At 48.8% G+C, this 13,600-nt stretch overlaps 2 protein-coding genes across 5 annotated transcripts in view; one reads left to right on the forward strand and one right to left on the reverse strand.

Annotated features, from left to right (window-relative positions):
- Positions 1-6,411, forward strand: part of RRBP1 (ribosome binding protein 1) — a 45,947-nt gene extending 39,536 nt beyond the window's left edge. For 3 of the 4 annotated variants that reach the window (XM_049774321.1, XM_049774323.1, XM_049774325.1), the window contains 11 exons: positions 7-87; positions 190-279; positions 707-799; positions 1,257-1,328; positions 1,762-1,857; positions 2,652-2,735; positions 4,198-4,305; positions 4,801-4,884; positions 4,982-5,062; positions 5,398-5,541; positions 5,838-6,411. In XM_049774321.1, coding sequence (XP_049630278.1) covers positions 7-87; positions 190-279; positions 707-799; positions 1,257-1,328; positions 1,762-1,857; positions 2,652-2,735; positions 4,198-4,305; positions 4,801-4,884; positions 4,982-5,062; positions 5,398-5,541; positions 5,838-5,873 — 969 coding nt within the window. In that variant the 3' untranslated portion in view covers positions 5,874-6,411. The remainder of the gene's footprint in view (positions 1-6; positions 88-189; positions 280-706; positions 800-1,256; positions 1,329-1,761; positions 1,858-2,651; positions 2,736-4,197; positions 4,306-4,800; positions 4,885-4,981; positions 5,063-5,397; positions 5,542-5,837) is intronic. The other variant, XM_049774324.1, reaches the window with a different exon arrangement.
- Positions 6,412-11,005: 4,594 nt separating this feature from the next.
- Positions 11,006-13,600, reverse strand: part of DSTN (destrin, actin depolymerizing factor) — a 32,491-nt gene continuing 29,896 nt past the window's right edge. Inside the window, exon 4 of the mRNA XM_049774368.1 lies at positions 11,006-12,202. Coding sequence (XP_049630325.1) covers positions 12,093-12,202 — 110 coding nt within the window. The 3' untranslated portion in view covers positions 11,006-12,092. The remainder of the gene's footprint in view (positions 12,203-13,600) is intronic.

A 13,600-nucleotide genomic window follows, 5' to 3' on the forward strand; every position in this document is an offset into this window, starting at 1 on the left:
TTGCAGAGCTATACCCAGTGGCTGCAGGACATCCGGGAGAAAGCACCGGAGCTGCTGCAGCTGCAAACTTCCGCAGAGCCCTCGTTGGTGAGCCTGGGCAGTACCTACTACGTCCTGTCCCCAAGGCCCTGTCATGGCGAGAGACCTGGGCCTGGCTAAGTAGACTCTGCTCTGTACTGTGTCCCCTAGGACCTGGCCTCCAAGCTACGGGAGGCTGAGGAAACCCAGAGCACCCTACAGGCCGAGTGTGACCAGTACCGCACCATCCTGGGTCAGACGGTGAGCTGGACTAGAGGAACACCAGAGAGGGCAGCAGTGTGGGAAACCCCTGAGTGCCTGGTCTTGGCCCTCTGGTATAGGGCGAGGTGGGGGGGGGGGGGTGGCACTTCAAAGGGCTTTCTTGCTTCACAGCTGTGTGGTGTAGGGTGGAAGGGGGTTGCACAGCAGATCTGTCAATAGATTTCCAGTCCTGGGGTGGGAGCTCTTGCATAGGGCACAGCCTGGTCAGGAAGGGGAAGTGGAGAAGTGGCTGCTGATAGACGCCCTGAGCAGGTGTAGTTCAGGGAGCCAAAGGCCCTAACTCCTGTATGATCCCATGGCCAGTATTGTTTCCCTGATGTGGGTGGGTGGGCATTGCAGCCAACTGAGGCGGAGCTGGGGGGCATCCTGGGCTGGACAGATCTGCTCTAGCACCCATGTTCTCCAGGAGGGCATGCTCAAGGAGCTGCAGAAGAGTGTGGAGGATGAGGAGCAGGTATGGAAGGCCAAACTGAGCAGCACAGAAGAGGATCTTCAAAAGGTATGGCTGGAGGCTTGGCTGGCAGCACAGTGGGAGGGCATAGGTTTGCCACACTTCCTACCTGGGCTCAGTCTGTGCCACCCTGTGTGGTCCCCTGAGTGCACCAGAGGTGAACCCTATGCACCTCCAGGTGTAGCCCCAAAAAGACAAAACAGAAAACCAAAGTGCAGGATGGTGTCCTAGTCCCCATCCCCTGGTCCAACCACACAGAGCATTGTTCCAGGGGCCTCCAAATCCGAAGTATGAAATGGTCCCCAGCCCCCAGGGTCCAACCACATGGAACTCTTTCAGGGCCCAGTTCCCTTAGCAGAGAGCTGGTGGCTAGGGAGGAGAGCTGGGCAGAGTGTCTTCAGGGCCAGACAGCATGATGGCACAGTGACAGCCCCACTGGAATGCCCTCCACCTTGGATAGGTTCCTCTCCGGGGCTGGGGTAATGGTGTCTCTCTCGATTTGCAGTCACAGGTCAGAGTGAAGCATCTCGAAGAGACTCTAGAGAAGTTACGAGGAGAACTGGAAGCTTCAGATCAGGTACGGGGTGGCACTGGGTCCTACTCTCTGCCTAGTCCTCACAGAGAAACTCCCAGAAGCACCTTGCCTTTCCCTTATTGTGTCTTTCTGGTGAGACACAGATATGTCTGTCAGTCCTGTTTGTCCCTGACGAAGGTCACTCAGTTCCAGGAAGAGTGAAGCTTCTCACAGGCCTTTTGCGCCCCTCCCTGCATACACTCCCTGCCCTACCTAGGGGCAGGAAGCCTGGAGGTTGTGCTTTGATGTGTCTGGGCACTCTTGAGGTGGATGTCCCCAGGGACACAGCAGTGCTGGTGCACAGGTCACCATTTGCAGGACAACATGTTTATCTCTGAAGTCAGTCTTCAGCCTTGCTTATGCTGGGACCTACCAGGCATCTGTGGGAGTGTGTGCTAGCCTCTGACATGTGTGCATATGTGTTTTGTGTGTTCAGGTGCGGGAGCACACCTCGAATCTGGAAGCGGAGCTAGAGAAGCACATGGCAGCTGCCAGTGCTGAGTGCCAGAGCTATGCCAAGGAGGTGGCTGGGGTGAGTTTGGTGCCCTAAGGGTCTCTGCTTACCCAGGAATGTACTCACACCCCCAAATACTTGAATGGCACTGTTGTGCTCAGAGTGTCAGCCTAGCCTAGGATCCTCAGAGCTGAGGTGTGTGGCATATTCCAGACAGCCTTGCAGTCTGCATGTCAGTTGGACCTGTTTGGATTTTGTTTTTTCTGGGGTTTTCTGTTTGGTTGGTTTTAGGATTATACAGTCTGAGTTCAGGTTTTATCCCTGGCTCTATAGTCAGGGATTCACAGTTACTCCTAGTTCTGTGCTCAGGGAACCATATGGGATGCCGGGGGGTCAAGCCCAGTTTGGCTATGCACAAAGCCAGTGCCATATCCATTGTACTATCACTATGGCCCCTGGTCCTTTTCTGACTCTTCATACCTGGCATCCCTATTCTGACATGAGAGCAGACCTTCAGCCTTACTTGATAAGCCTTGTTTGCCCACTTTTTTTTTTTTAAAGTGGGCTATACCCAGAGGTGCTCAGTGGTTACTCCTAGCTCTGTGATCAGGGATCACTCTTGGAGGGCTGAGGGGATCGTGTGGAATGCTAGGGATTGAATTTGGGTCAGCTCAATTGTCTACCACTTTGAGAAGGCGAGCGATGAGGTGTAGAGAGACTTCTGACCCAAGTTTAGCAAGTAGTAGTAGCTGGAGGAAGTTGAACCACTGTGCTACCACATTGTGAGAGGGGGGATTGGGTACACAGTTGATTCACTCATTCACAAGCTCTCTTCTGTGCTCTCCTCCCATGTGTGGGTATTTTCCTCCCAGTTAAGACAACTTCTGTTAGAATCTCAGTCTCAGCTGGATGCAGCCAAGAGTGAAGCCCAGAAACAAAGCAGCGAACTTGCCCTGGTGAGTGGTGGGGTGTGGGGCGGGCTGTGCATGTATGACATGAGTCTGTCCATTCTTCATGGACCACCTGCCATAGGGGACCAGGCTCTGTGCTGCCCAGTGAGTGGAGTGACCTCACTCTGTGCTGCCTAGCAGCTGTTTGGGGCAGTTCTAGGACAGACCCAAAAGAGCCCCACACACATTAGTTCCAAAGTATTCGCTGGGCTGCTCCACTTTCCAGCTGTTGCAGCTGTGTCACGTGGATCCCCCAGAACCGAGAGGGTTTCTTCCATCAGGCCAGCTGTGGCTGCGTGGCTGCAGAGCTGCTCTGTGCCCTCTCCACTCCTGTGATGCTCTGGCTCACAGCTGGGGCAGTGCCCGGGGCGTGTTCTGCCTCTCCAGCCTCTCCCAATCCTGAGGTACTGCCGGGAAGGACTGGACTGGAGCTTGTGAGTTCATGCATTCCTGTCTGCTTCCCTGGTGCACTGGAGCTCTTTCTAGAGGGGGACATGGTCCTGACCCCCGAGGATCATTAGGGTCTCACTTAAGACCATCACAGTGCTTGTTTGTTACCACCAGAGTGCCAAGGCTTCTCCCCAAGTCATTGTTTCAGCTGACTGTGGGTGGCAGGCTCTGGAGGGGGACCCAAGCATGGACTCCCCATTTTTGCCCTTGGACTATACAATTTGGTTTTTGGACTTAGGGGCTAATGGTAGAAAATATGAAAGAAAACATGATGAGAGGGCCTCACATGGTACAGCAGGTAAGGCGCTAGCAGCCAACTTGGGTTCGATCCCAGCATCGTAAATGGTCCTTTGAGACCTGCCAAGAATGATTCCTGAGCACAGAGCCAGGTGTCACCCTCAGAACTGCTGGGTGTGAGCCAAGAACAACTCACAAACAAGAAAAGTGAGGGTAGGCCTAGTAGTGTAGTCCTAGGTGGGTTTTATAGATGAGACCAGGTGGGGTGAGGTGATGTTGGGTGGGATGTGAGTGCTTTGACTATGGGTCCTCCATCCCACTCTCCCTAGAATCTTCACTGTAACATTTCTTGAGCCTCTTGTTTCTGTGCATGTGAGACTTAGGGGTCTTGGGGCTACTCTGGGGTCTCAGCAAACCCCATTCCCAGCGTGGTGGAGATCTGAACTCCAACAGCATTGCCAGTGGCGTGCTTGAGGCTCCTTCACTCTGCACGCTGTCAAGGTGGAGATATCTCTGGAAGGTCCTTTCTCCATATTGCTGGCCTTGGAGCAGGTGGGAGTCTGGGGCTCTACTGAGCCTCTTGCTGTTGTCTGGTCCTTGGCTCAGCTCATGTGAAGGGCTCCAGGCTTTGGCCCCTCACACCAGTGAGCCTTCATAGGATCCTGAGGTCATCTGTTTCCACAGTAAGCCCCCATGGCCTTGTGTGGGTGTGAGTGTGTGGTGCAGCCTCTGTGTGCATGTGTGAGGCTGGGGCTTGCGTAAACTGCCCTCCCTGTTTCAGGTCAGGCAGCAGTTGAGTGAGATGAAGAGCCACGTAGAGGATGGTGCCCTGGCTGGGCCCCTGGCTGCCCCCACAGAGGCCCCCCCAGATGAGCAAAGCCCCATCGAGGTTAGGGCGGTGCGCGGGTCCCCAGATGTCTGTCACCAATGGCCCTTGTGTACTTCCCTCCCCCAGAGGACCTGCAAGTCAGGTTCCTACCACCTCACCCCTCCCTCCCACCTGCCTACCCTGCCACCCTGCCCCAGCCGGTCCAGAATCCTAGCAGCCAAAGCAGAGCAAATGATGTGGAAGGGGACAGGTATGGGCCCACCTGGCAGGAAAGAAGGGGATCTTCCAGGTATTGGACCAAGTGACAGAAGCCCTGGGCAGGTGGTGGGTGTGCTGCCATGTCACTGGACGGAGGAGCTCTGCAGGCTCAGGGCAGCCTCCTTAGCATCCTGGAGGCCCCCAGCATCACTTGACTCCATCAGCTCTGCTGGGCCTGAGGGCACCTTCTGTGGGTAGAAGGAGCTGGCAGAAAGGGCAGGGGTAGGTGGGCAGGGCTGCTCTCAGGGCCACTCTGGCTGCTGGAAGGTTCGTCATGGGCTTCCTGTCTCCCCATAGCTGAGGTCGCAGCTGGAGTGCACAGAGACCAACCTGCAGAGTGAGCAGGCACGGCGGCGGCAGCTGACAGCCGAGTTTGAGGAGGTCAGGCCAGGCATCCTGCATCCTGCAGGAGGGTGGGGGCAGGGTCAGAGGCCTCCCTGAGCTCTGCAGCGGCACCCCTAACCACCTCTTTGCACAGGCCCAGAACTCAGCATGCCAGCTGCAGTCTGAGCTGGAGAAGCTCCGAGGGGTCTCTGAAACAGAAACTTCACATCTGAAGGTAAAGGGCTGGAAGAGGGTCAGATGTGGGGTGCTGGTCCCCTTTCTTGCAGTCATCCCTGAGGCTAGGAGAGCAGAGGAGCTCTTTGGAGGCATGGCAAAGGCCCAGCTTGGTTTGAGGATGAGGGACCTAGAGCAGCTGTTTGCTCCTGTGTTGCCCCAATCCTACTGAGGCACCCCACTTTCACAGGCAGTGTGGCAAGTAGCCTGGGCAGGGACCAGCACTCCTTGCCCCCATGCTCTCAGAAGGATATAGGTCCTGTTGGGCCTTGCTGTGCTGCCAGTCAGGCCTGGCTCCTGAAACCCTCTGATACTGCCCCCGCCCCCCACCTCCAGGAGAGACTAGAAAAAGAGAAGAAGTTAACCAGTGACCTGGGGCGTGCAGCCACCAAACTGCAGGATCTTTTGAAAACCACCCAAGATCAGCTGGCAAAGGAGAGAGACACCGTTAGAAAGTTGCAGGAGCAGCTGGATAAAGCAGTAAGTGCCTTGGCTTTGCAGGATCAGTGGGGCCAGCAGCTCGGCTCCTGTGGCCAAGGGAAAGCACCAACAGCTAGAGATAGAGGCTCCTGAGAGACTGAGGTGGGGGCCTTGGCTGCCTTGCTCCCCCTCATTACATTGTGCTTTCTTGTTGATAATGCTGTTCTCACAGGCTGCGCGGGCCTTGGGCTTCTCCGCAAGGAATAGTGGTGCAACTTCCAGGGGACTGGTGATCACAGGAGGTTTGGGTGGGGGAATACTCCCAGCTGTATCCTCACTCTGCCCTATGTTCACAGGAGGAGAGCAGCTCAAAGGAGGGCACCTCTGTCTGAGTCTCCGGAGGAAAAGAAGTTACTGTTCAACTTACCAAAATGCCTTACACATTCCTTACAAATAAACCAACACAGCATTATCCAGGCCCAACTTCGGTAGCTCTGAGAAGCCATTAGAGATGGAAGTCTCTTAGAACCACAGAGCTAATCTTCCAGACCCTCATTTGTAAGAGAAACTTTGTCCCCTACAGAAACACTATTCCCCAGGACCAGCCCTGGACTAGGCCAGCAGACGCCAAAGCCCTTATCAGCTGCGACAGCCCCAGGCTCTGTGCTGGGGCAGCTGGGACTCGGGGTATTTGTGTCAATCAGTGCAATTGTTTGTGTTTTTGGGGGGTGGGGAGTGGGCAGTGGGCAGACCAGGCAGTAAGTCTCCAAGGCTGTGCAGTAGATTCTGGGGTCAGTGGGATGGTATGGTCAGTGGTATGTTCCAGCCTGGCTTTACAAGACGGCATCCCCTCACCCTGGAAGACATTGCCAACCACCACTGATGTGTGACCTCCTGGATGTTATGCCATTAAACCAAGTGTCGCCCGGCTCTCTGATTTCCTATGCTCTTCTGCTGGGGCTCCACAACCTCGCTTGGGGGACAGGGTCAGGGAGGTAGCAAGAGAAGGAACTAAATGTGGGAGGACTTGGATAAAGAAAAAGCACATTATGGTGGTAGGTTTCTTTGAAACTGAAAATATTGCTTGTGCTGCTCCGGGTGGGGTCTGTATTAGAGGAGGAGGGCTGAGCAGAGCTGTGGGTGGCCTGGAATCTTGTGGGTACATCATTAGTGAACAAGTCTGTGTTGGCTGGTTTGGAGACAGCCATGTCTGAAGGTAGTCTGGCAGCCCACAGCCTATCTGATGGAGCAACAATCCAGAAGCAGAGCCCTAGACTTCCCATGACCTTCAGACTTCAGATCCCTAGAAGGCAGAAAAGGGCCAACACCAGGGAAGATGAGTGGTGCAGGCAGAGGAACCAGAAGGTGGGAGATCTAGCCTCTGAAAGACAGATTTTTCAAGCTCATGGAGGGAGACTGAGGACCTGGACTCATGTCTAGCCCGAGTGCTGGGGCTGAGCTGCTGGTCTGGGTGTTTGAAGTATGGGGGGTGCTGGGCGCCCCACATTCCCATATCCCTGGCCAGGGACCCAGTTGGGGGGGGGGAATCACAGCACCCTCTGCACAGCAGCCTCCTGTACAGTTTCTGGTGGGGTGACTTAGGTCAGGCCTGGACTGACACTGGGACCCTGGGGCTTGCTCCTTCCCATTCAGTTGGGAACTGACAAGTGCTGGGGAGGTGCTGTTCAGAGAGATGGTGTGGGTGGGGTGGGGGTCTATAGGGCAAGGTAAGCATGAGACCCATGGAGTCCCCTGTTCCTGCAAAGCACAGAGAAGTTAGGGCGGGTATGCCTCAGTGTAGGCCCCCAAGGGTGGGCCAGGAGATGGAATGGGCAACTTCAGTGCAACTCAGTCTTTCCACTGAGCAGCCTTCAGCCCAGCAGGGGGAGCCCAAGTTTGCCTGGATGCCTACAGAGCCATTCCTTGCCAGGCCTAGTGGTCAGCCGCTCTTGAGCCAAGGTTGTCCCTGGGCTGCAGAGAGGAAAGAGCCATTTTGGAAGGGATTGGTGGTTCACAACCCAGTAGTTTCCAGATTAAGGTCCCTAGATGCCCTGATGCAGATAGCCAAGAACCTGGTCACTCTCAACCCCTGGCCTGTGTGACCTATGCAACCCCTTAGTATGAAAACTATTGAGGCAGACAGTATAAGCTCAGTTTCACATAAATCATGAGGGTTTAACCACATCTGCTATGAAACCTTCCCAAATGGGTACTCTGGAACCATCCAGAAGGCTGCATCTGGAGGGACCTGCTCACCAGCTTTCAGCAGGTAGATGCCAGGGTTGGGCAGTCTCTCTCTCTTTTTTTTTTTTTTTTTTTTTTTTTGTGAATGTGGTGCTTCCAGTTTTGAGCCTTAGTGGTCTTGGCAATGACCCAGCAATAGTGTCTCCAGACCAGAAAGCCCTGACCTACTTACTACCCATAGGTATCTGACACAGCACTGAGGAGGAAGACACAGCCACCATAGCACCCTAGCAAGGAATGGATGCAAAGGATAAGGCTCAGAAACCCTGCATAAACACTCAGAAACACTACATACCTTCCACAACTACCTTCCCCCCATTTCCTGGAGGATGATGCTTCACAGGCCCTAGAGCACTGTATTACCTTCCGTCAGGCCCATTTCCAGTCTCCTCCCCAGCAGTGAACTATCAAAAATAAGTCCTCTAGGGTGCAATGTGAGTAATTTCACAAGGAAATATATCTTCCCACCTCTGACGCTGCTGAATTATATGAAATTATAATGCTGAATTATATTATTAGGTAAGTTACAGGCTTGGGAAATCCTCTCCCAGCTGGTCTCCTGGGATTGAGAAACCCAGATAAGGCTTACACCAGACTAGCTGGCCTTGGAAATAAATCCTAACTCCAGCACTTTCCCTGCTCTTGCCACAGTGCAACTGTCTACCAGCTAGAGACTTAACTACTTCACAAATGTTCTCAGCCCTAGAGTTAACTACTGCACAGATGCCCTGGATCCTGAGGGAATCTGGTGTCCCAGAGCACATAGTATTTCTGATAGTCCAAAGTACAACAAATCATACTTACACAAAGGGACCAGCCAACATAGCAGGCCATTCTACATAAAAGTGAACCTCAAGCTAGGCCCAATTCTACTTGTGTCGTTCAGTTTTCTTCAGGAGAAATAATTAAGATCCTGGCACCACACCTGAGCATCATCAGGCATGACTATTGAGCACTGCTAAATTAGTCCTCACTAGATGGCTACTAAGTCATTTTTCCTTAAACTTTTTTTATGTCAGCACTTGCAAAATTTGTGACTATCTGTAAAAAATAGTATTGCCATTTCTTTTTTTCTTTAATACTACAGAGATCTAAAAGACTAATTTGGAGAGGCAAAATTCAAATAAAGGCCAGTATTTTGCAGGTAGGAGGCCTGGGTGTGATCACTAGCACTGCATGAATTTCCAAATATCCTTACAAGTGGCCTTTCTTCCCCTCAGCAATGCATACTGCAGAATCCCACTGTGTATAACCTCAGACCAAAAAAATAAGTTTAAAAATGAAACATTGCTTTTTCATTAGAATTAAGTGGAGGTGCTAATTATTAGCAAGATTCTTGGGCTACAATCTTGGAAAAAAATAATCCGAATGCCCGAGGTAAAGCTAGAAATAACGATTAGCATCTTCTATTTCTGGAATGAGAATGGAATGCTAGGGGATGCTTGTGTAGACTCTGGAAACCCTTACCAGAGTTATATAGCGTGCATCACCTCTAGGATCCCACAGCTGTCTCCCACCAAGCACTCTCCACAAACAGATACACAAACACACAAGCACACAGTCTCACCTATACTGAGCAGTGATTATACGGTAAGGGAATTGTCACATGCCAATACCACAGAATTTCTGTGGCTAAAAGTCCTTGCCCAAAGACATGTGTGTTCTTAATTAGGGCAGTTGTACAACAGAATAAATTCCCAGTGAAAGATAAACAGCGTGTATAAAGCTGTAGCCAGCAGAATTTTCTAGACAATTTTAAAAGGACTACTTTGACAAAACAAGATCAACTTTTGTGCCCCTCAAGAGATTAAAAACAATAGCATTTGGATAAACATTTGAAGTTAAAAAGACTTCACCTTTGAATGCTGTCTAGCCTAGCCTCTCTGAAAAACAATATGGATATTCCTCAAAAAGCTGAAAATTGAGCTCCCATATGATCCAGAAATACCACTTCTAGAGATATACCCTAGGAACACAAAAGCACAATACAAAAGAACCCTATGTTATTGCAGCACTATTTACAATAGCCAGAAACTGGTAACAACCCAGGTGCCCAACAACAGATGAGTGGCTAAAGAAACTATGGTACATATATACTATGGAACACTATGCAGCTATTAGGAAAAATGAAGTCATGAAATTTTCCTATACAGATACTCCTTGCTTAACAACCAAGTTCCGTTTCAAAGACTTAGTCGTTAAGCGAATTGGTCATTAAGTGAGGAAGTGCATGTACTGTATACAGTAGTACAGTATATGCATAGTACTTGATGATACAGTATTCGAGAAAGATCAAACCGAAAACTTCCACTTGTTTTAATTTGCATAGGTTGTGTAATTTACACACAGTACTGCACTGTATTACAGAACATAAAGTTAATAAAGTACGTACATTAAAGCACCAAAAACCACAGTACTGTACTGTAGAGTGTACAAGATGGAAAAAGGATATTTAAAATAAAATAAAATAATGGTGAACAGATGGTCATAAGTGCGAGCGGTCGCTAAACAGGTAGGTCATTAAGCGAGGAGTATCTGGACATGGATGGACATGGAGGCTGTTACCAGAAGGAGAGAGACAGACATAGAGTAGTCCCACTCATCTGTGGGATACAAGAAAAATAACTGTGGCAATAATATACAGAGACAATATAGCTGAACGTTGGGAGGACCAACTCATGACACAAAGCTTGCCGCAAAGAGCATTGAGTGGAGTTAGAGCAGTAACCATAGTGACAAGGACCATGACCATGACAATGAGGGAAAGAGGCAGAAAGCCTAAGAGGGAAAGGAGCTTGGGGTGAGGGAGGGAAATGGGGGACGTTGGTGGTGGGAAGATTACATTAGAGAAAGGTGGTGTACATTCTATTACTGAAACTCAAGTTTGAATATTTTTGTAACCATGGTGTTTAAATAAAGAAACTTAAAAAATTCCAGCTGGTTTTTTTTTTTGGGGGGGGGGTAGTTTGGGCCACACCTGGTGATGCTCAGGGGTTACTCCTGGCTATGTGCTCAGAAATTGCTCTTGGATTGGGGGACTATATGCAACATGGGGATAGAACTGAGGTCTGTCTTGTAAAGCAAAAACCCTACCGCTGTACCATTGCTCTGGCCCCATAAAAAAAAATTCCACCGTTGACCTCAACTTTCTCAATCTGAGAGGAAGGAACTCTTAATGTTTCTTCAGCATCCAAAATACCCAAATCTCAATGATGTACCCCAGGAGAATGCCCAAGTCCCCAGGAGAATGCCCAAAGCAAACATGAGTAATTACACAAGGTAAGTTAAAAATGCTTCCTTTATTACATAAAGCAAATAGAGCTACTACTACATTAGACTGACTGTGTACCTCTACTGTTCCAAGAGTGATGTCTGTGATTTTTAAAGACAATCACTCCCCAGTGCTTCCTAGATCGTCACTCACCATGCCGGCTCCCCATTCCATCTTGAGCCCACCTGCACTAGGAAAAAAGAAGCTCTCCTGGCCCCAAAGCAAATGCATGATTATTGTTCTTCCATACATTTTATAGCAGAAGCAATAAAGTTCTGAGGGAGACACAATTACAGATATCACAGGTGTCCTCGCTTGTCAAAATAGAACATTTTCATTGACAAGGAGATGGGCAATGACGTTCTAATCTCTGTTACAATCAGTCATCCAAAAGTGTCGGACAATGATGTTCTAATCTGTGTGACAATCTGTCATCCATCACAGGTAATGCATGCTCTCCCAAGGACACACCATGGCTTCCAAGAGGTGATGCCACTCAGAACAGTCTCTGAACACGCAAGTGGAGAGCAAAGGGATGTCACTAATGACATGCTTGAAGAGTGATTTGCAAGGGTAGTGCCGGTCTGGAGCATCCACAATTCTGAGGCAGCATGTACCACACATTCTGAGCGGAGTAAAAACATTCTACCTCACTTAATTTCGCTGTAGTTAATATATTAGTGCTGGCAGAGGTGGTGAGGAGAGTTCATTTTCATTCTTCAGTGGAGTTCCAGAGAATAAAAGAATCCAGGCCAAATTTATAGCCAGATAATGAGGAGGTTAACAAAAGTGTAATCAAAGGGCTTGGTTCTCTTTTGTGAACTGCATTATTACGTTTCATGAAAGTAACAGAAATATCTTTAGAAGCCAACTCATCCCAACAGGCATCTGGCCAGTAAGCAGTTAATTTTACATCATGATAACTTTAGGTTTTTGATTTATGTATGGCCATTTGCACACATATACATAATATTTCATTTTAAGAAAGTCCCCCCACCCCCAGTGAGACCCTGGCCTAAGCATATTTGCTTTACTGAATAGAGCAAGAGAATAACATTAAACACGGAAGCTTTCGGTTGTGGCACTGAATGAGGGTCTACACAGGGCACCCTTCAAAAGCTACAATCAAGGATCCACCTAACTTTTCAGCAATACAAGCCCGATTTAGGTCTTCTGGACCATTTGCTTGACATTCATGTTTTATGCCTAAGGGAAAAAAATAATTCTATTTAGAATGTTTGGCAGTATCTTAGTTCTTTAAGACATTCAACTTTTAAAATACCAGTTAAAACGTGAATAGATAAGACTACTACATAGTAGAACAATATCGAATGACATGCATTGGAATTAATGATTTCACAAACATCATGTTGACAAAAGCAGCCAAATATAAGAATATACACACATTCTAAGTGAGTTCATTGGTATAACACACCAGCCAAAGCTATTCAATACTATTAGTAGCTGCGCTATTGCTTATTCTGTGGAGGAAAGAACGAGTGCGAGGGATCTGATTGGGGTGCTCAACATTACATTAAGAAATGCTCATTAAGTTTGGCTTGTGATGTATGTCCTTCTATAATAACTTATGACATACTTTTCTATTGCTATTCTCATGTCAAAATTCAAAATCAGGTCTAGTGATCATTTTCTGTTTTTAAAATAAGACGAATTCAGTATCTGACTACAACTGACTTATAAATGACAATCCTTTGGCTAAGAAAACAACTAACTCTCTGGTTAAGAAACTTGCCACAATGAAAATTGAAAATGTTTCACTGATTAGTTTCTCAGAAAAAATGACATCACCCCACTGCAGAATAAGCTCAATTATGTAGTTAAACAGTTGTTTCTCTCTAAACAACTATCTTTGAACAAGCTGTTTCATTTCTGATTTTACACAATTTTCAAACCAAGTTGTAAGTTGCTTTTGGAACAGCAGACCAGCTTTTGGAACACTTGAGGCTAATGACACACCCAGGGTTGATTTCACAACAAAAGGGACCAGGATGGCTCATGCTGGGACACTGGCTGCAGCCCTGCATCAAAGTGTTAATAGTAACAGACTAAGCTGTGCAGTCATTCTCTTACGGAGAGGCACTGCAGTACACAAAGGATGCAAAATGTCCGAGACTCAGCAAGTTGGGTAAAGCATGAGTTACTGCATGGGCGAATGCATTAATGGAAGACGGCCCATTGCCAAAGCAAATACACATCTGACCTGAAATGGCCAGAACAAGGCAGCAGCAGATTGCAGGGAAGAGGTTGAGAATTTTCTTTTCCCGGCTAAGTGAAAATGAATAGGCAAACCTGTTCCACTATAGGAATATAAAAATAAGTCATGATAAAACAAACAGAACAAAAATCACATTGGGCCAAGCCCTTGTGACCCTGGCTAGCCCAGCTGCTTAGGAATCAGTCACAGCAAGGAGGTGCAGCAGGAAAAGGCCACAGGCTAAACTAACTCATTCTAATCTAATTCAGCTCTCAGGAGCCAGACGGAGCCTCCAATTTCTGCAGCTGAGAGAAGTGAGGCCTGTGTGAGGTAAGGCACATCATATATCAGAGGCCATTTCAAGGAGACATAGACAAGTCAATTACTTA

Source organism: Suncus etruscus, chromosome 6, assembly GCF_024139225.1.
Source record: "Suncus etruscus isolate mSunEtr1 chromosome 6, mSunEtr1.pri.cur, whole genome shotgun sequence".
NCBI classification, from domain to species: Eukaryota; Metazoa; Chordata; class Mammalia; order Eulipotyphla; family Soricidae; genus Suncus; species Suncus etruscus.